The sequence below is a fragment of the Gallus gallus genome, chromosome 6, assembly GCF_016699485.2.
Source record: "Gallus gallus isolate bGalGal1 chromosome 6, bGalGal1.mat.broiler.GRCg7b, whole genome shotgun sequence".
In the NCBI taxonomy this organism is placed as follows: domain Eukaryota; kingdom Metazoa; phylum Chordata; class Aves; order Galliformes; family Phasianidae; genus Gallus; species Gallus gallus.
In genome coordinates, this window is record NC_052537.1 from 16,417,372 (window position 1) to 16,439,528 (window position 22,157).

A 22,157-nucleotide genomic window follows, 5' to 3' on the forward strand; every position below is an offset into this window, starting at 1 on the left:
TCAGGCAGAACAGGGATGGAGTGTTTCAGGGGGATGAAAGTAGTGAGCAGGATGCAAAAAACCTGCATCACTAGATTTGTGAAACTAAGATGAAGTCTCATTTCTGTATTTCCAGGCTTCCATCTGTCTAGGTTAAAAACTCAAGTTGATATGAGTTGCACAAATGATCAGAAGGGAGTAAGATGTGAAATGACGTTTGTCATTCCTTGTCTCTGTTGTGTTTCCTGATCTGTAATAGCCACCACCTTAAAGGCTTTGAGGTTTCAATTAGTCTGTTGTAACTAGCTCCTGTGGTGCTGTAGAGGAAGCTGCTGACTGTCTCAGTACAATTCTTGGAGCTGTAGTGAGACTTCTGCTGAAGTCTTCTACTGGAACACGACAGAATTATGACCCAAGTGAGATCCACAGGATGGGAAGAAGTAGTCTGTCTCCCATTCCTGGCATCTGGGGCAAGTGACGTGGTTGCACATAGTACAGGTGACAATGGCAGTAGCATGACAGCATATTTAATGCTACTGTATATAAGGATTTGTAGCATGAAAACAACAGCATACAAGAGCACTCACTGTTGTTGCCAATTTGAGGTTAAGGCTTTTTCTGTAAGAGATGAAAGCTACTGCCTATCTAGATGATGCCATTCCACATTACAGCTCTGTATTTGGCAGACACTATTAGCATCATATTTACTTTTCCAGTGCCTTGAGGACTGTATAATGTTCATGGGGAGAAGCATCACTGTAGATTGTATCTGCTGCATCCCATTCTCCTCCCTTTGGTCCACATTACTTTCTGCAAGGATGACAGAAACGAATTTTGGGTTCTGTGCTTCAGGAACTGTACTGTCAGTGCCCTCTGGTGTCAGCATGTAACGTATGGGCTGGACTGGGAGAGGCTCCAACTCCTATAGAGGATTTGTATTAGATTTGAAGATTTTCTGCCACTCTAGGTCAAGGCCATTTGTTGCTGTTGCTCTGCTTTCATCTGAACAGCTTAAGTGTGTGCCTGCTGTCAGCAGATTGAATTTAATGATGTGAATACAAAGATAGGAGGTTTTAATGTGGATATCAATCTTTTATTCTTACCCCCACCCTTTTTTCTTTTTCTTTCTTCTTCCCAGCCTGAGAATTTGCTACTGGCAAGTAAATGTAAAGGTGCTGCTGTCAAACTGGCTGACTTCGGACTGGCTATTGAAGTGCAGGGAGAGCAGCAGGCCTGGTTTGGTAAGAACGTTTGAGGTTTCTCACTTTTGCTCACCCCTTTTCTGATTGAGTTGTACTCACCCTAAGTATTCTCTCTCGACTCTTCCAGCATGCTCGCGTGCATTTAGCATAGCTACTTCCAGCATCCCAGCCTCTAGGTCCTCAGGCATGAGCCTCTATGCAATAGGGGAAAGACATAATGACAGAAAAAAATGTCTATGTAGTCCTCCATTTTTCTTGTTATTGTTTAGTAGATGCTAACGTCAGAGGTGAATGCAACTGCTAAGTTTAGACCCTGATCCAAACTTTCCTATGACTTAGGAGTGCAGAGATCTGGAATTTTGTTTGATCATTTTACAGAAATGCACTTGAACTGGCCTTCTCAGGAACATTTGGATCTTTACTGTATCTTTGTTTAGGTAAAACATAAGTAGAAATTAGACCTTCTCAGGCTTAACATCAGCTCTGAGACTCTGCAGTGCTGTGGAGATTCTGGAGAGACAGCTACTTCTCCTGATCTGCCCACACCATTTGGTAATGGGTTATGTCCCATCCATGTCTAGCATTCTCCAACTCCAAGCCATTATAAGTAATTCTGGTCTGAAGCATATGAGTATATGATGTATGAGTTTGTGCCCAGCTAGTTGCCATGCTCCCTCCCTCTTTTCTGTTTTTCTGTTCTTCCTGCAATACATAGATGCTCAGCCTCATGTGGTTTTCTTTCTCCCTTTTTCGTTCTCTCTTTCTCCCTTTTTCGTTCTCTCTTTCTCCCTTTTTCGTTCTCTCTTTCTCCCTTTTTCGTTCTCCCTTTCTCCCTTTTTCGTTCTCTCTTTCTCCCTTTTTCGTTCTCCCTTTTTCTTTCTCCCTTTTTCTTTCTCCCTTTCTCTCCCTTTTTTTTTCGTTTTTTTTTAATTTTTATTTTATTGTCCCTTTCTGTTGGTCTACCTAGAGATAGCTTTGGCAAACATGGGGTTGGGGATGATAGGTTTTGAAAATTATGGATAGTGGATTTTATGATATGGTAAGATCCTATTCTGCTTGAGGACTGTACTTCATGTCATCCATTCCCTGGCAGGGTTTGCTGGCACTCCAGGCTACCTCTCCCCTGAAGTCTTAAGAAAAGATCCTTATGGAAAACCAGTCGATATATGGGCTTGTGGTAAGATTCTGTCCAAATATTTTACACTTACACAACCTTTTCAAATATAGGAGCAATTCCTTACAGCCTATTGCTGGGAGGGTGTGCAGTGGTCCTTGTTGGGTGGAGAGATGAAGACATTTGAGAATAAGCACCTTGTGTAGATGGAGTTATTGCTCGAGCCTAAACTCCTTTGATTCTGGCTCCTAATTCTTTCCTTAGGCCATCCATCAGATGCATGAAACTTGAGATAGGACTGTTCTTGTGCTTTGCAGAGTCAGTTGTTTTTAGGCCACTGCAGCAATTTCCTATCATACTGTGTAGAAAATGAAATACTGAACAGAGGTGTAAATGTATCTGAGACTGATAAGTTTAGAAACAGGTGATATCTGTGTTGCCTGATGTGGACTGTACGGTTCTCTGCAGGCCAGGAATGATAGTTTTATCAATGACATTTTTGTCCCAAGACCGTGCACAGCAAGCATCTAAAAACTGATTCCTTCCTAAGAAGTCCCCTGCTGCACAGCAACCCCAGGGGATGTGACTTCATTTGTTGTGAAAGCAGATGGGAGTCGTGGCTCACCAGCCAAGATAATGGGGGAGGAGGGTAAAGGACATCACGCACCTGTTCTAGCTCCTGATGGCTGGGGTTAAGAACTGAACATGAAGTGCCAAGATGAGATTCAAAAGAGGAGAAGTTTGTACTGTCTTTTAGTACCTTGGAGAACTAAATGTGATGACAAGTGAAGATCTAGAGTAGTCATTGCCTTGGGGACTGTCAAGAGGGAAGGTAGATGGGCTGAAGGAGTAATTGGCATATTAGCCTAACCAGAGTGTATCTGTGTCTCTCCCTCCCAGGAGTGATTCTGTACATATTACTAGTGGGGTACCCTCCCTTTTGGGATGAAGATCAGCACAAACTCTATCAGCAGATCAAAGCCGGAGCCTATGACGTAAGGGCACTTTCTTGCTGAGTACCTGCATGGGTGTAGAAGCCATCCAAAACATGGCATTATCTTGGCGTCCAGCAGCAGGCCCCAAGCTACTGTGCAAAATGATGTTTGGCGTATTCATACATCTCGTCTCCTCTGCCTGGGATACAGTCCTGTTTGGGGCTACTGAGAGGATATGTGGACAGCATCGCAGAGGGCATCGAGACACTGTTGGTCATTAGGGAAATGGAGATGGTGGGCAATGGTGTTTTCTACTGTGTTTGCCACAAAGTGCTGAACATGTAGGCAATGTTAAAACTCTAAGGGGAGCAAAAGGAGGGTAGAATGAAGAAGGCTGTCTTAATCAAGGCCCAGTTAAAAGTGTTGGGAACTGTTCTGTAGAATAATAGCTTACATTAGGGCCTTCTGTCTTCTCTGTGATGCAGTGGAATTTATTCCAGCAGTGGAGTATGTGGAGCCTGGTGAGAAGACTTGACTGACAAGAGCCTTTGGAGAAGTGTTTTTGTGGAGGGATCAGTGTGTTGGGTTGGAGGCTGTAGTGAAAACCAGGCACTTCTGGAATGGTTCTCAGAGAACGTCAAAACTGAGGTGTAAGAGGTGCCTGAGGGAAAGGAGTAGGAAAGAGATTAGCACTGGGGAGCAAAGATTATGTAGAATATGGTCTAGACATAACAGTTTGAATGTTTGTCATAATTTCTTCGACATGAAGAGAGGTCTGGGAGGAGAAAAGGAAAGGAAATTCCTAGAATTATTAGCCTGCGGACATGAGTACTAAGAGGCAGGTGGGGAGTTCATTTTGTTGGGCTACCCTGGAGCTTAGATGGGGGGAGGGAGTTGAGGTTCTGCTGGACCTCAGCTGCCTCTCAGATTCCGGGCCTGAGACCGTGAGAGCTGCCATACTGGTGAGAACAAAGATCTGCCTTACCCTGTGTCCTGGCTCAGTGGCTTCCCGAGAGAGAAGGAAGTGATGTCTTCATATTTGATAGCTTTAAATGGATGTGTGTTTGTCTCTTGCCTTCCTGCCCCTTTTGTTGCTGTGTTCTTTCTGTGTTGCTTGTTCTCATTTGAAGTGATTTTGCACTAATTATGTAGATGGAGATTTTCAAAGCACTTCAGGGATTAAATAGCCAACACTTCCTGTAGATCATGAGGAGTGAATTGCCTGATCCCTGTGCCTCCAATGCTTTGTTGACTTGTTTTTGAATTCTTGTGTAGAATAAAGAGATTACAGTAGATTCTTCCCCTTATCTGTGTGGCAGAAAACAGCTCAAGTTTTACTAGCGCATATTCCCTGATGTCCTTACCCCCCAGCACTGGACTTTTATCTCTAACCTGTGGAGGCAGTGACAACTGTAAATTGGACCTTTTGCTATAGGAGAGGGGTTTTACAAGACATTGTTAGGAATATTTCAGGGTTGGAGTGTGTGGGAAGTGTCCTGGTTGAGAGCTATTATCATTTTGAGTAGCCTCCTTCAATGTTTTCAGAGCAAATTGTGTAATATTTTGCTGATATCTGAGAATGCAGAAGTTGATAAATCAGATATGAGTGCATTTTCATGATCCAACTGAGCAACGTACAAGATGCAGGAGAAAAGAAATGGGATAAACTTTTTCTTAATGTTGTCGTACTGTAAGGAAGTTGTCTCGGGATAGATCAGTCTTCTCCTCCCTGCTTCCACTTTAAAGACAGGGAACATTTAGCCCAACAGCAGTTATCTTCCTGGTTTCAAGTTCACCCGTGTTTGAACGGTAGATTCGTGAGAGTGAGACTTACCACGTTTTTTATTAGCATGCTGTCATCTGTACCACATGCAGGAATCTGGAGGATGGCGTAAACATCTCATCATTACTGGAATCGTAGGAGAGAGGAGTTACCCCCTCCTCAATGACCAGCAGCTAAAACTGTTTGAGATTATTTTCTTTGTTTCCATGCTTCTGTGTTCCCCTCCTCTATAGCATTTCTCTTGCTCCCTGAGTAATGTTTTTTTTTTTTTTTTTTTTTTTTTTGTTTTGTATGATATATGCTTGCAAACAACTTGCCAATGCATTGCTAGGCCTAAGTGACTGGTATTGTTCCAGTATGTTGTGCTTGATGGTAGGGAAGATATACGTGGTAGGATTTTTGTGTTGGTGGCTATTGCTTTCACGAAGCTTTGGTACAGTTATGTTTGTGACTTTTGTATATGCTGTTACAGCTTCTTTGCATGTTGGAGAAAGAGCAAGGTAGGATAAAAGAGCATAGTGCTTGTCTTTATGTCAGAACTCTGTCAAAAAGACCCATGACTTTACTTTGACTGTTGAGTATGAAAGAAGTTCAGAGGTACGAGTGATGAGACACCTGCCTGTGTCTGATGAATGGTACAGGTATGTCTTACTGTCTGGTATAATTCATTTGCTGGATTCATTCAGCATGAGTTTTTCCAAAATGTATGGTTTTCTGCAAATATATAGCCCTGGTATTAAAAGGGCAAAAGCTGGAGTTAGTTGTGTAGAAGAGAGACTCTCTTCTGCTAGTAGGAGAGGATATTTTCAGTTTATCATCTCTCCTTTCTTCCTCTTTCAGTTCCCATCACCTGAGTGGGACACTGTGACTCCTGAAGCAAAGAATTTGATCAACCAGATGCTGACAATAAACCCAGCAAAGCGCATCACAGCTGACCAGGCTCTCAAACATCCATGGGTCTGCGTAAGTGTTTTTCTCTGTTACACTTTGATTTGTAGTTTACCCTGAACCGACACGTCAAGAAGACTTAGCTGCAGAGGAGCTCAGAATATTATAAATCTATCAGATTGCGATTTTTGGAGGCTGACCTTCAACAAGCCAACTTTGTTATGCTGTGGTGCTTTTATTGCCATTGTAGGAAAAAATGAACGCCTCTTTCTTTTACAAGTCTTGTGAATGTCAATAGTTTCTGTTTTTCTCCACATCTCCAATTCCAGTACATATCATCCTAAAATGTCAGATGCATCAGGCAAAATATTTTACGATAATTTTGTTCTTCATCTTAAACTTCATTTTATTGCACTACATCTTTGCAATGCTGGAACATTTCTGCTGTGTTTCAGCTTAGCTGGTTGTAAATTTCAAAGCTGTGTCACGTCTTTTGCCGTGCTTTCTATGTAGTTTTTTTTTTTTTGCACTGCCAGATTCCACACATGGGTATTTTTCATCTTTTGCAAAGTGGACAAGGAAATCCTAGAATGTAGCTGTGAGTGGGCATAAGGAAGGATGGCAGTGGCACGCTTTTTTTTTTTTTTTAATCTCTGAAGATTAAGTATTTCCACCTAAGTCTAACCAGATGCTGTTGTAATACCATAACATAGTATTTTCTGTGTGTCTAATGTGCGCCTTAACTCATTTGTTCTTCAGAAATTGTGGTAATTTTTCCTTCCTCCACAGAACAACAAATTAGCTATTTAAACTTATTTATGTGAACATCTGTGTAACAGTAGTGTGAGCTGTCAAGTAATTAGTTACTTGGAAGTCAAAATTTTATACTAGCTGAGACTTTGTGCATCTCTGTGGGTTTTTTTTTCACTCCGTGCATGTTTGTCATCAATAGCAGTTCCTGTATATTTAACATTTGTTCCAGTGCCTGTAACCAAAGTTGTATGTACTATAGCACACTTCCCATGACAAAGTAATATAAAATGGTGTAAGAAAGGCCTTCATTCTCTGAGTTATGGGGAGTTTGATTTCACTTCATAGCCGTTTCAGCTCCTTACCCAATCCGTTTCCATTTGTGGTCTACATACACACAACATAGATCTTCATACTGGAGATGTATTGCTCTGAAGTAGAAATGAGAAAAAGTCTTAATGTTTTATCTGAGTCACTGAATTTTAGCATCTCTAGACTTTGGAAGCACATCCTGATTCTCTTAAGGCAGAGATGAACAAGTGGACATCCATGTCACTTCAAAGGAAGCTGGAAAAGTAGCGATTGTTAAAGTTGTTGTGGAACTCAGCTTACTTTTAGTTACTTTCTCCCTCCACACCGTGGTGTACAGTGCAGCAGATGACTAGTTCAAAGTCAGGATGAAAGCAGAGATTTCCTATGGAACTAGCTGAATCTGAGTGTGGTTTATAGTTCTCTTGGGCATTGCATATTTTCTTCCAAGCAGAAGAAAGGTAACGGCTGGCCTGTACAGTCTGATCTGCCAAGTTAGTCATTCTCCCACTGTCCTTGTAAAGGGAATGCAGGCTTGCAGCTCTGTGCATGAGCAACAGCTACTTTGGCATTAGTCTCTGGTTTCCTCATGTGCTCTAAATGCCTGGCAGCATCAGTCTCTGGTTTCCTCATGTGCTCTAAATGACTGTCAACACTTCTGAGAAGTCCTCTTTTTGCAGCTGATGGGATCCCAGTCTACTGTGGGTGACAGGTGTGCATCACTGGTTAGAGATTATGCCCTGGTTTTTTGCATTGTTGTAACATATCCATATTATTATTCCTCTTAGACACGGAAAATCAATTTTTGCAAAACTGATGAAAAGATGCTGAGGTCTCTGTTAGTCAGGCTCTTAGATTCAAGGAGTTACCAGGATGGCTGCCACTCTCTAATATTTACTTACTGCTTGGAATTTTCCATTGGAGGCTGTTCCTGATGCAATCTGTATATTTTCTGTATTGTCCCCAAGTCAGACCTCCACGGGTGTGCTTGTTAGTTTGACTTTGCCTTATTAGTATTTTGACCCATAATGTGTGTGGGAGACTTGGAGCGTTGATGCTCATCTGTACTTGAGTCACATTGTTTCTTAGGCACAGTCCTGTAATGGTCATCCTGACTACACATCTTCTGCTAGTTTGGGAAGTTTGTAAGCTATGAATCGGCCGCAGTGATTTGCAGCCATGCAGTGATGAGAGGTTCAGCCATGTTGGTTTCCATATTGTGATGATGTGCTAGTCGGGAGAACTCCCTCAGATGATTTAGTTAGGCTAAGTTGCTGATTTATTTTTGTGTTCCTGTTTTTCAGCAACGATCTACTGTTGCTTCAATGATGCACAGGCAGGAGACTGTGGAATGCTTGAGAAAGTTCAATGCTAGAAGGAAGCTGAAGGTAAGTATATCATAACTGATGGGTAGTTTTTTGTTGTTGCTGTTTTTAACATTCTGAAGTTGAGGTTGATGCTTTCCTGACAAAATATTTTTTACGATTAGCTCACTAGTATTAGTAAAGTACCTTGACTCCAGTACAAGGTGCTAAAAAGTTCTATTGAGGAGCTGTGTACTTTATCCAAAACTACAAGCTTCCCTTGTTGCTGTGCTGTATAATCATGTCTTCTACTTCTCTGCAAGAGAGTTGAAGTAGAACAGCTAATTTTTAAATTCTGAGACTTTTAGTTGTGATCATTCTCCACCTCTTAGTATATCAGGTGCCTGTAGCTAAGGAAAGCCTCTGAATTTTGTGCAGAGCAGCTACTTGCAAGCTAGGAGGCAACTGAGTGTCTAAACACCATACTTGGTGCCATTTTAGATCTCCTAGGCTATATCCTGCTCAGCCTCTAGCAGCTGCTCTAGAAAGGCAAGACTGAGCAATCTCATGCCACGTCCAACAGTAACGTGCTGGAGATCCTAGGGCTTTCCTGAGTAGCATTAGGATGCCTCTGCTTTGGTACCTAATTCACTCTGTTCTCCATGAGTAAGCCCCTTCCTGAGGTGAGTGACACTGTCTGTTATCCCTGCTTTTTCTCCCTCACAGGGTGCAATCCTCACAACGATGCTTGTGTCTCGGAATTTTTCAGGTAAACTTTCACTGTTTCCATTCCTTTTCTCATTTTGATTTGTGTGAGTTGTGGGATGTTTAAACCTTTCTGTGGTTGAGTAGGGTTGGAGGAAACATGCTCAAAGTTTATCCTGATGTAAGAGTGATCACGTTGCCTTGGTTGGTGACCAGAGTGAGAAAAGGAATGATTTGTTTGAGGAGGAGCACTTGAAGCTGTAGTCTGGTACAAGACAGAAACAAAGTCAGCTGCAACAATCCCCTAATGCTATTTTGTAATTCTGGGGAAGTTTTAGCTGGCATTTATCAGTTTTATTGTCCGAAACCAATAAGAGTCAGGAAGACTTGCTCATCAGCAGTGATTCTTTTAGATTTGTGGCAGGGACACAAAGCAAATAACATTATTGGTGAGAATGGGAGCAGGAGCTATTTGAGTATTGTATTACTTTGACTCAACAAAAAGGAGTCTGAAGCATCTAACTATTAGAGATGTTCTTTTTGGAGTCTCAGAAGTGGTTTTCATCCTTTCAAGCTTAATAACTGGTAGTCTGGCTCCCACTCAACTGCATTACGTAGTGCACTTAGTGGAGATGCAAATCTCAGCATGCAAATCAGTGCTTTTTGCAAGATGATTGTTTTGGCTCAGCACATTTATGTGGTGCCCTCTTACCTTATGTGTTCACTTCCATTTGGGTGGAAAACCTCTATCTGCAGGTGCTTTTGGTTTGTAGAATCATTTGCCTTTTTTGCCCTCACTGCCATTTCTTCTCTTTTAGAAAGTGTGATCATTGAATTAATGAGTCAGATTTTTATTCTACTTGACTCCAGTTACTTTCAGGCAAAAGTCTGCTGTGTGCATTATAAGTGATGAAGAATGAAAAGGAAGTGTGTTAATTTCATCTATCCATTTACTGATGGTGGAAACCAATACTTACAGTCTGATGTTGCAGTAAGCATCTAAGTAGAATGAAAACCTCTCTGAAATGATCATCCCAGCATTCAGACTGTACATTTATGCATACAATCTTTTGTGAAATCAAGGCATCGTTTTTAACATCCTGTATGGATTCAGGAAATTTCAGTGGTGCTTTTCAAATAAAGTCAGAAGGTATGAAATCAAGCCCTGATTAAGGAGCAGCCTTTAGCAACTTCAGAGTTGTTTTTCCTTGGTTTTTGCTTTAAAGTGAACCTGTGCCAATATGTCAGGACTGTGCAAAAAGTAAGTGTGTCTACAGCACTTTCCCTTGAATTTCTGTTTATTTGGCAGAATCACTTTCTCCATGCACTTGTCTCAGAGTTGTTACGACAGGACCTGATACTTGCACACTTTTCAGAGAATCATTTTGAAATAACCATTGGAAAAGTGATAGCACAACTACAGGGCTTCAGCAGAGCTGCATAAAACATTCTTTTGGGTTTTCTTGTTGGTATGATCTGTCTTTAATCTATTCAGACCGCTAGTTTTTATCTCATTTGATGATTCTGTATTAGTTTATTTTTTTAAACAGCAGTTTTAAATTCTTTTTTAGTTTATAAACATTGTCACTTCTAATGAAGCTGCAGAAGTTCTTGGGTAATAAAATCTCCTGTGGCCCAGATTTTGATTAAGTGGAATGCCTGAGAGAATGGTTCTCCTTAATGGTGTGTGACCTATGCATCCACTTATTCCCTGAACTAATATCAAGGAGGAAAAGGCTTGCTCTGCTCATTCTTCTGTCTCAGGGGCTGAAGCGGCTGGATCCCTTTCAGTTAACAGCTGAAGAGAAGGAAATCCTGGGTGGCCTGTAGTGAGTTCAGAGTTTTCAGTATCACTGAGTTCTGCTTTGAATATAAGCTCTGATCTCAGGTAATGAGATGTTCTGAAAAACTGTCCAAAAGGAAATGCTGTGAATTGAAATGCAAGGCAATCAAAGCTTCTGTGGGTAGTAGCTATTCTTAATATCTTAATGCCTTTTGCAAGTGAAGAGATCAGCTACTCTTGTTTTCTCTGCATGGCTGTGTATTAACACGAGCTTGATTTTTAATTTTTTTTTTTATTATTTTTAATTTGCTTGGATTTCTTAGTTGGTGCAGCTGAAATACATAAATCTGATTGATCTGAAGAGTAATGGCGGAAACTAGAAGAAAAAAGGTAGAAAGTCCATGTGGGAGCTTTGGGTTGAGCTCAGGCTTTTCCAGTCATGTCAGGTCATCTAACTGCACATGAAAAGTCCTGAAATAGTACTTATTTCTTTCCCTTTAAGGCATTGGGGGTTTTTGTCTTCTCCAATTGGGTGATACTGTTTTGTGGGCCTCTGAAAGTTGCATTCCCAGCATGCAGAGATCTAGATTTATGAGGAGAGAGGCTTCTTTCCTGTCTGGGAATGACATCTTCTAAAGCACTCTTCACAGATATTTTGAACTAAGAGGAAAATGAAGGCTCATGTGACCCTGGTATAAATTAATTAGGTGAGAGAGTACTATCTGAAGGAAATATGAGAAACCCTCTTTAATGCTGTTGTCATTACTGTCGCCTCTGTCAAACATTTTATACCATAGAGTTGATGTATTGGACTGTGTGGTTTTAACTTGTGATAAATTTTATGATTAAAGGGTTGGTAGATATACTTTTTTTCTGCTGAAATCTTCCTTTTACAGAACAAAAAAGAAAAGTTTTTGTGAGTCATCTGTTGCTTGCTGGATTCCTGTTGTCAGGTCAAGTCCTAAAGATTAAAAAAAAGAAAAAAAAAAAGTGATCTGGCTCCTTTCCCCACTTATGGCATATTCAACAATTAATATTGGCTGTTTGTGGTTCTTTTCAAATGATTGTATCTCATGTCAGCGGATAAAAGCAGATAAAGTTTCATTGCTTTCACTATAAGTCAGGAAATTGAGATCTGGTTCTAATAAGGTTTGTAATTACTGTCGGCTCTATGGTAGGCATTCGCTCCACTAAGAGAGAACACTGCTGTATAAACATTGACTATGGATCTTTGGAGTCACACCGGGGTACGACTGTGGTGATGCAGGTGATCGCTTGTGACTTTGATGTTCAGGCAATTGAAGCAAGTGCTGGTGTGACCTGATACAACCTGATGCGTTTGCTTACAGAATACAGAAGTGCAGTCCGATAGATCAGTTGATTAGTTCATATGCAGGAAACTCCTAAATCACCTCCTGAGAAATGTATGTAAATTTATTACTAAGAGAAAGCTGACAAGGTTTTCAGAGATTCCTAATACTTGTAGACTTTGGGGTGCCTGGGCTCATTTATGTCACTAAAATTCTGTTAGAGCCTGCTACAAACTGTACACAATTGGACAAATTTGCTTTTTATCTTAGAAACACACATCCTCATGGCATGGCTTTTCTCCATAAGACTTACAAGCAGATTGGGAAACAGTGCTAAGAATTTCATGTAAACTCTGTTTTGGAACTACTAATTGAGAGAAGAGCTGTTGTATAAACTTTCACACTCTGAAATGCACTTCTGTCAAACGTACCAGCACGAGACATGCACTACCCTGTTGTGTTCAAAATAAATCCTAAGGCAGACATTAAAGATAATTAAGCCTTATGCCTGAAAACTCTAACTGATGCTGAGGTTTTTTTTCTTGGGAATTGTCACTGCTTGCTCAAGACAATTTTCTGAGGGAGTTAGTATAACAGCTTGTGACAATAACTGGAATTCATTACTTGTTCCTGCAGATCCTTATTGGCTCTCTGATGTAAAGTTTTGGTTTTTTTAACTAGTTAGATGAGGTTGAGAGAGGCTGGAAATAAATTCAGGGAGCAGTTTGTTGAAAACGTGCCATCCTTAATCAGTGATGTAACTGAAGTGATCTTAAACAATTTAATTACCTTACAACTGAACAAATTCCTTGTTGTCCGTGACCTCCCTTGCCTGTTCATTGTAGCCTGTATGCTGATGTTTTTGAACTGATCAAAGATGAAGAAGGAAATAATACAAATAATGAAGTGACACTGAAATATTTCACTATCCTGTTATACCAAAATGGCTTGTAAGACTAAGTTTTTTGTTCTTTTGTGTATATGTGTACACACATATATTTATACTCACATTAGAGTTTGGTCTCTTTATCATAGAACAGCTAAGATTGGAAGGAACCTTAAAGATCACTCAGTTCCAACCTCCTGCCATGGGCAGGGTTGCCACCCACCAGATCAGTCTGCCCAGGGCCCCTTCCAACCAGGGCTTGAATGTCTGCAGGCATATGGGGCATCCACAGTTTTTCTGGGCAGCCTGTTCCAGTTCCTCACCACTCTCTGAGTAAAGAATTTTTTCCCGATGTCTAAACTAAATTTCCCCTCTTTTATTTTAAAACCATTCCCTCTTGTGCTGTTGCTGTCTGCCCATGTGAAAAGTCCATCTTCCTTCTGCTCATAAGCTCCACTCAAGTACTGGAAGTCTGCAATTATGTCTCCCCAGAGCCTTCTCTTCTCCAAGCTAAAACAAGCTGAGCTCCCTTAGCCTTCTTCATAGAACTGCTTCAGCCCTCAGACCATCTTTGTGTCCCTCCTCTGGATCAGCTCTAACAGTTTCACATCTTTCTTGTGCTGGGGGCCAAAGTACAGTTAAAACTGTGCAAGTGATATATTTGAAAAATCTGTTGTGTTGTGTTAATTACATAGATATGCTTTCAGGACCAGAAATTTTTGTCACTGGGCTGATGTAAACCCTAACCTTTTGATGTGAATTCAAAGGGTGAAAATATGGAGGAGCAGATTTGTCAAGAAGTTTCTGTAGAACTTTGAATAAATGAGTATGAGAGCAGTGGGAACTACATTTCCCAAGCAGAAAATGAAGTCATATTTAATGAAAAGTTATTTTAAGTGATTTCTCTGTGTCTGTTAATTTGCTTAAATAAGCAGAGATTTCAGGATGTGATAAACAACTACTACAGTGTAGACCTGCTGAATATACTTCAGTAAGTAATCTTCCATCTTGCAGCTTCCTAGAATTGCGTGGATTTTATGACAGAATATCAGTGTTTATCATTTATGGCCTGAGAGTGTATTATATCATCAATAAGGAATCTAAATTATTCCCTTTGCTTTCATCCTCCTCTCCCTGAAGTTCAGGAGAACTCTGTGAATGCCTTTTCTTGCATTGCTTGCCCTTCATCTCTTCATTTATTGGCTTGTGAGGAAACTGAGTTTTTGTTATACTGCAAGGATGACGTTCTTGTCTTTTTATCAACTCTTGATTTTCGGATGGACTGGAGCATCAGTCTCCAAGATCGGTGTTCAGATTGTCTTGACCCTCTTAGGCTCTGCACTCTGTATGTGCGTGTAGACGCTTGCATAGTGGCCATCTTTCAGGATGTGAAATTTCTGCAATAGGTGGGCAGATGTTTGAAAACATAAATTAAAACATCACAAACTGTAAGGCTGGGTTTTGGCTTTTTGTAAATCCTCTTCTTGGAGAATGCTTTAGTTTATCTGAGGCTGGTAGAGGGAGAAAACCAGAAGGAAATCAACTGTGCCACACACAGTTTCTTCGTTATTCATTAGCTGTAGAACGGGGAGCTCTTCAGCTCCTGCTAAGAGGATACCACTGGGTTGTGTACTTCAGGCTTTAGTATCAGTGAATGCTTGTTACCTCTTTTAATCTTTCTTTGAGAACCATTTGGGTTTTTATGGGAGATCAAAGTGCTTCTTCAGACCTTTGAGACTTTCCCAAACCATTGCAAGTATCTTCACTGTGCTGTTGATATGAACGATGCTTGGTGATAGGAATTGTACAGGAAGGAAAGTATGTGCTATGTCTAGAGGTCCTGTGGGTCCAGACTACGTAAAGATTGTAAAGATTTGTGTTGCCTAAATGTTTGAGAGGCTTTACCTGCCTTTCCATCTGGTTATACTTTCTTTTTCCTTGTTTAAAAAATGTTTTGGAGTGACTGGTCTTCACAAAACTTCCCTTATTCTATTGTAGAGTCATTACAGCATGACTCTAGTCTTATTGAGGAATAAATGCCAGAGCATAATGTTCCTGTGCAATTGCCAGGCACCACTGCTGTTCCAGCAAATTTCTTTAACAACTCAGTGGAGAATCTAAGAGGAATGGGATTGCCAAGAAACCAAAATGGGGATAGAGGACATAGGGCAACAACTCCCTGCTTTTCAGGGAAATCATCCTGCCATATTTAAATGGACACTAGTGACTTGCACCTGAAGAGCCATCCTGGCAAAGAGTTAAGCTGGCTGTTTTGCTGATGGAAGCAGTAGCCACTGTTGGGTAGTTTCATACCCCTCCTTTAGAGATTATGCTAGCTGGCAGAGAAGAGTTTATCTAAATTGATTATGCTTTTACAGGAAGAAATGTGGTTTGATTGGCTTTCTCGTGATATTTAGATATGGGCGATAGATGCTAAATAGTGTTTTTTGTTGTAACACTTTCTTAAACATGGTTAACAGCTTCCTTATGAGTAATCTATGCTCCTTGATAGAAGGAAATAATGGCTTCTTAGTCTGGAGCATTTAATTTCTCTTACTTGCTCTCTGTTGTTGCCCTCTGTACCAGAAAAGCCCGTGAAAGCAGAGTGTATTTTGTTTTTGCCCAGAATTAGAAATAGAAATTAGAATACACCGATTTCTGTGTTGGTTTTTTTTTTTTTTTTTCTCACTTTGAGGATGTACCATCCTTTACTCTTTCTGAAGTGTTGTGAGGTCATAATGTTTTACATGCTTTCAGCAGCTGTTGTGTGAGGTGCCTTAATGTATGTGTGTGTTAAGTGCTGGACCTGTTTTGACCTCAGTGTCACCTTGTTCTCCTTCTCACTTCCATGTGGAATTGAGCTGATATCCTTCATCTGAAGGTGGCAAGGGATCATCCGTTGAATTTCTTGCAGTATTTCTGTAGGTGTCCGGTCAGGAAAGAGACTGCTGCAGGGCAGATGAGTTGCCTGGGACAGTTTGCCCACCTTTGTGTGCACATTGGAGCACTGTGTTTTGGCAAAACATTTTCAGAGAATATCTGCCTGAGGTTTTCTTCCAGTGTTCTGGGATGGTTTGAGGGCAGAAATGAAGGCAGATTCCTGGGTTTGTATCTGCATTATGGAGTAGAACTTAAGAGGAGGAGAATTTGCACCAGCTCTGTTGATAGCGTGTAGCTGATCCATATCTGTAGGGTCATGTGGCGGGGAAGGCAGGGTGAGAAATGCTTTGACAGAAAATTTCTGCAATTGCTTGAATACTGCAAAAGGAACTTTTCCCGATGTTGCTGGTTCTAGAGAGAGACTGAACACTCTGTGCATGGGTTGGTCATTCCTGGTGAGTGAAGTATTTCAACAGTCATGTGAACACTGTTTTACTACTTGCCTTCCCTTTTAGGCTCTAGCACTGCATGGGCAAAAATCCAGGTCAAGTCCCTGAATGCATACACTTCCTGGCAGCTGCTTAGTAGAGGTGTCAGTGTGTTGGTCCAGCAGGTCTCTAGCATGGTGTTTACAGTACAAGTTAAAACTACACGAACTTCATAAGTAGGCAAAATAATAATTCTTTTTAATAGCCGAGCTTTATAGATGGGGTCTCACTGTTGACACGTCATTGTCAACATCTCACTTTCATGTAACAGATGGAGCAATTCCTTCTTCAGTCCCAAGTGTGCCCTCTGCCAGGCATTTGCTGTGAGCTCCCCGTCTATGCTTATCATACTCTCATGACTAATGCCAGTTGTTTGGGTTGAGCACAGCAGAGCATATTTATCTTAACGTGAAGAATTTCAGCCTGGTTCCTGTCTCTTTTCTCTTTCTTTTTTTAACGGTTGTCAGACTCTGCCTTTTGCACTTCTCCAGTCTCATCATTTCTGATGTCCCAGATGTTCCCATAGTGTTGTTGTGTATGGTGGTGATTAGGAGGTGTCTGCATTATCAGTGCCCCATTTGTAAGCAAAGTCTCATGTAAATAGTTGTACTAGAGATCTGGTAGATTTTTCTAGCTTTCCCCCCTGTAACTGCTGGCACTCCTGGATATGGGGTCACAGTGTGCCAGTAGAGGGTTGAAACAGTGGAGCTCTAAAGTCTCTTTTCAGAGTTGGTCTTGCTGAAATTCTGATAGCAGAAGGATATTTGCCCGGTTAAGATGCACAGTGAATGGAATGGGTGTCTCTCTGCTATCAGGATGATTTTCATGGCTGACTGGGCCTGACTTCCAGTGCTCTTGCTGCTAGAGGGAGATTAGCAGGATGACTGTCCTTCTGAAGTCTCGTGCAGTTTTGAGGGAAGTGAGGAGAGAGAAAAGTTTAAAAATCAAAAACTGACCTACATCTTCTGCTTCTCTCCACAGCTGCCAAAAGCCTGCTGAACAAGAAATCAGATGGAGTGAAGGTAAGTTCTTGCTTTCCCATTTCACTCTCTCCCACCACCTGAACAGAAGGCAGCCACTTTCTTCATTCCCTTACAGGGTAAAAACACAGCCCTGTCTTGTGGCTTGGGTTATTATGATCACTGTATAGTAATGGAGCCCCGGGTGGGATGTTCCTTACATGTACCATAGGTGTCACACAACAAGCTAGGTACAAGATTTTTTTTTCCCCCCTTCTCTGAAGTACGGCGAACTTTTCAATGTTATGGATTGAAAAGACCAAAGACCTGCTCGAGTGTGACACGTGACTCTGACTCAGTGCAGAATGCACTGGGTATAGAAATTGCACACAGCAATTGTCAGTTGCTGATGATACCCACCAGACTCCATGGAAATCTTTGTGTCCCTCTTTCAGCAGATACTGAAGGTTAGGGTAGGGAAGGAAAAGTCTTTAGATATTCCTGTTCAGACAGAGTGAAACCTGAAATTTGTGTCATAGTTCAGCTACCATTCCTGAAGTCCAGGCACACTCTTACTCCCTTTTGAGGGGAATTACTTTTTCCTCATTTCGATTTCACTGTTTGTGTGCATAGTCATCCTTTTGTTCTGGAGGCCAAATAGGCCATTCCTAGGCTGTGTTATTATTGCAGGCTGTAGCTTTTTCTGATCTGTTACTGGAGTAGACATGGGCGCAAGCAGCATCTTCTATTAAGAGTTCTAAATAATAACTGTCTTCCACATGAGAAGAATGCATTTGTTTTATTTGCTTGTGATTCCATTCGAAGCTGAAACCTTTCTTCACAACTGTTAAGCAGAATACCTCATCTAGCTTTGCACTGTGGACAGTCTTTATTCTGTCCCTTACTCTGGGGATTGACATACACACTGCAGGACCAGCATGCTTATCTCCCATTCTCTTAGCTCTTTTCCATTTTAATGAGGCTCCTTTTCCAGAGGGCTCGCAGTTATAAGGATACTACTGGAAAAACGGCTTCAGAAGAGTGACATTTATTTTGAGGACTGCTCTAGTAAAATCTTCGTTCTTGCAGTTCTGCTATGGTCTGCCCCAAAAACATTGCCCAAGCCGTTGGGATTTTTTGCCCAAAAAGCAATGTGGATTTTGCCCTAACATACTCATCTTTTTAAATGTGCATACAAGGGTGAATTCTTGTGCTTTTGCACGTGCCTTCCTTTTTTGTACAGACATACATCAAACACATGCACAATAATACAGCAAGTATGTCATATCTGTAGATACGGAAAACATTACAGTAAAATCCCAGCAGAATAAGAATGGATGATCCCAAATGTTGTGAACTGAGAACTTCAAAATCCCAACACGACAGGGGAGAAGCAACTGGAAAACCAGCAAATAACACATCTTAGTTTTTGTCACCTAACTAGAGAAAAAGGAAAAAAGGCTTTCATCTCAGAATTTTTATTTCCAGTATTCTCTCGGAGTGTTACCTTGGTGAAGACATTCTGGAGGCAGATAGATGATGTTCACACTGGCACTGAGACACAGCTTCCTAGTCATGTAGTCACAAGGAGACCTTTACGATTGGAAGATGCTTCCAGTTCAAAAAAAACTGTGTGTTGTGCTATTTGCTTAGAACACAACATCTTCCTCTTTTGAATGGAGTAAAACTGGATTTACTTTTCCAGATGATTTAAAGTATTCTTCAACTCTTCACAGGGCATGTGGTAGTATCACAGCATTGATAATGTGGAAGCCGGATTAGAGAACATAGCGTTTTCCATACATGCTGAATGGAGTTGTCTTCTTCTGCGTGTGGGTGGGAGACTTGCAGTCAAGTGTTTGTTTGCAATTTCCTTGCTCCTAACTGTTAGAGAAATCCTGATCTTCAGTATGAACCTGAGTGGTGCCCAAGGGAGACATCACCCGGTGCCACATGTTTTCAGCCTTGGCTGAGGGCTTTTTGAAGAGTTAAACTTCCAGTTTCCCCCAAATAGCATCTAACTTCAGGTGAGGCTTTTGAGTCCTCGATTCTGTGAGGTTTATAACTTGGAGATAAATTGCGTATTTCTTTCTAAAATTTGTGCTTTAGAACCCTCTTGCTTAAAAATGAAGACGTGTAAAATTACAGGTCACTTCCCTGCCGTGCTCAAGTTGAACAGGGCAGAGAGCATGTGGTGGCCCCTGTGTAGTACACTGTATACTTTTATTGAAGGACATGTAATCACAGAAGTGTCTTTATCCTCTGCCTTACTTTCCACAGGTAAGCTCTTGTTTCCCAGTAGTCACCTCATGGAAATTTAGCTTTTTTTCCCCTTGTATTTGCTTTTCTGAGTGGCTCTGGTATATTTGACTGCTGTGAAGTAGTCTCTGTGCCAGTCAGTTTGGTTGGTGGCCTCACTGCTGTGAGGTTTTTTTTTGTGTCTGTTGTTCCACATGCAGGAAACATGTAATCTTAGCCACATTTTTCTCATCCTAATTAGTTCTGACCAAAAACTTGTGCCCAGTGATGGGTTTAGTTAGAGAGCATCTGACCTTGCATTGCCTGTAGTGGGCTATTTTTTTTTTTTTTTTTCTGTTTGCAGTAGCGTAGAACTTGGACAGAATGACTTGAGCACCAAATGCACTTCCATCTTTGTGGTATCTTTATTACTCCCGCTTCCTATACACAAGATTTTACATCAGATGTATGCATGCTGAATATTCAGCTGTAGTCTTCTGATGACCACATGTGACGTGGCTAGGCTGTTTCTTGCATTCACACCAGATATGGAGACTTCTGCTTTTTTCCTTGTTTTTATTCTAATTATTTTTTTTTTAATATCTTTTTAGAAATTCATTAATTGTAGACATTTGTAAGAAAATATTTCAGTTTCTCCCTTGGTTTTTCCCAGTAAGGAAAAAAGTCCTGTGGCAGCGCTCCTGTGCTCCACACAAGCACTGTCACATATCTACACGGTAGATGAAGCAAACATAGCATTTCTGCCGTGAACTGATGATACACTACTGTAAAAATCATTGGCTCAAAACCTTTTGAGAGGAAAGCATGATCAGTTTGTCACAATCTGCTTTCCGTTCATGGCATTTTTTCCTATCTTCATCTGGTATTCAGATGTATTTATGCTAGAGTCCTGCATTAGTTCACAAACTGTTGAAATTCATACCACATGGTATTAGGCAAATTTAAGTGAGGTCTATATGTCTTTCTTGTGCATTATTCACAGGAGTTCCTTGCAAATATCTGTTAATGAATTTGTGATGCAAAGTGAAGAAGGTTGCTGCTGATTTAGCGTAAGTGATGAGACAGATGCACATAGCCATATGTTGTGACAAGGGCACAATGCTCATATAATATGCTCGCTGTAAGAAACAAACACAGGTTTTATTTGTTTCTGTGAAACTGACATTACTCGTTAGCTGAAGCAAGCGTAACATGCTGGATCAGTGAGGATGCATACATTTTACTTGCATCAGACGTTTTTGGACAGGGAAAAAAGAGCTTAAATCAGTAGGAGAGGACAGAAAAGAAACATTTTTATTCCGATATAAGTGTGTCCGCAGTTGATGACATTTGATGAACTTCATTTTGATTAATTTCTTTGTGGACGACCGTCTCCTCTAGCAAGTTCGTTGTGTGTCTATTTGAAGCATTCCTGGTTTTCGTTCTGCACTGCTGCTTCTATTTAAAGTACTAATTCTGCTAATTGGCAGATATTTCATCAGCTTGGCACTTGAGAACTTTTCCGTTATCTTAAATAATGAATGATTTAAACTGCCTTGAATCTTAAATTGTCCCTGCTCATCAAACCTTTGTTGGTAGTGCTGCCCTCACTTTCTTCAGGCATAATTTGGATCCAAGCTGATGGAGTAGCAACAAGGAAGGCCCAGGTTTGATACTAAAGGAACATGCTTTTCTGCTTTCAAATCCAGAAAGCGAGGCTATAGAAGATACTGAGTGACGAATTGCAGAGCCATGTAACATACCAGATATCTTGTGGGCCAGCACTGTAGGTTCCAGGTATTTTTTATTTTTATTTTTAAGATTCTATATTTATGAGCAACATTGTGCAGCTGCCATTTTTAACTTTATTTTGCATCGTTTCATATCAAATCTACTTCCTACCTTGTTCCTCTTTCTGCCTGTAATCTGGATTTACTGTCCAGTGAAGGTGAGGGAGGGGTTAAGGAACGAGCAGGGGCAGACAACTGGATGAAGATTATGGACGCTTTCTGTTGAATGTCTGTTCTCTGACCTTGTCAGAATCTGGGCTCCCTGTAGTTAGTGTCATAGTCCTGCTGTTGATTTTGTCTCTGGGCAGCACTTCAAACAACCACGCTCTTTTTTTTCTCCTAAAGGGGAATTTCCCTTCCTTCTAGTGTGAGAGAATGCATTTGTTTCCCGTCATTGGAGGGCCTGTCAGAGCCATCTTTGTAATCAGAATATGCTAATGTACAAATTGCTATTTTTAGTTAAGGATATAATTGTAATTATTTTAAAATTAGATCTTCTCTAAGCTCTTTGTCAGATTCATCTTCTTTTTATGGCTTTTTTTTTCCCACTGAACAATTAGGTTTGAGAATACAAAATGATACTAATAATATTTTTCAGGCCCAGTTTTATACGAATAGAAACTTGTGTGGAATTCTATGGGATGTAAAAAGGTTCAACAGCATTCACTTGCAGTGCTTTGCAAAAGTTGTTGACTGTTTACCTGCACTGTTTACTGCATGCACAGTCTTCTTTCACAGGAAATGCTGACTAGCATAGCTGAAAGGAGAACTCAACTGGAAGAGTAAAAACCCACATTTTATTGTAACAAGGTTAATTCTGTAACATTGTAAAGCCTTCCCTTAGTCTTATGTAA

The 22,157-nt window shown here is 40.8% G+C and overlaps 1 protein-coding gene across 17 annotated transcripts in view; it reads left to right on the forward strand.

The window, feature by feature from the left end:
- CAMK2G (calcium/calmodulin dependent protein kinase II gamma) overlaps positions 1 to 22,157 on the forward strand; it is a 112,056-nt gene that overhangs the window by 67,955 nt on the left and 21,944 nt on the right. For all 17 annotated transcript variants that reach the window (XM_046943016.1, XM_015288312.4, XM_015288315.4 and 14 more), the window contains exons 7-13: positions 1,118 to 1,220; positions 2,275 to 2,358; positions 3,196 to 3,290; positions 5,854 to 5,976; positions 8,265 to 8,348; positions 8,991 to 9,033; positions 17,298 to 17,338. In XM_046943016.1, the coding sequence (XP_046798972.1) occupies positions 1,118 to 1,220; positions 2,275 to 2,358; positions 3,196 to 3,290; positions 5,854 to 5,976; positions 8,265 to 8,348; positions 8,991 to 9,033; positions 17,298 to 17,338 (573 nt within the window). The remainder of the gene's footprint in view (positions 1 to 1,117; positions 1,221 to 2,274; positions 2,359 to 3,195; positions 3,291 to 5,853; positions 5,977 to 8,264; positions 8,349 to 8,990; positions 9,034 to 17,297; positions 17,339 to 22,157) is intronic.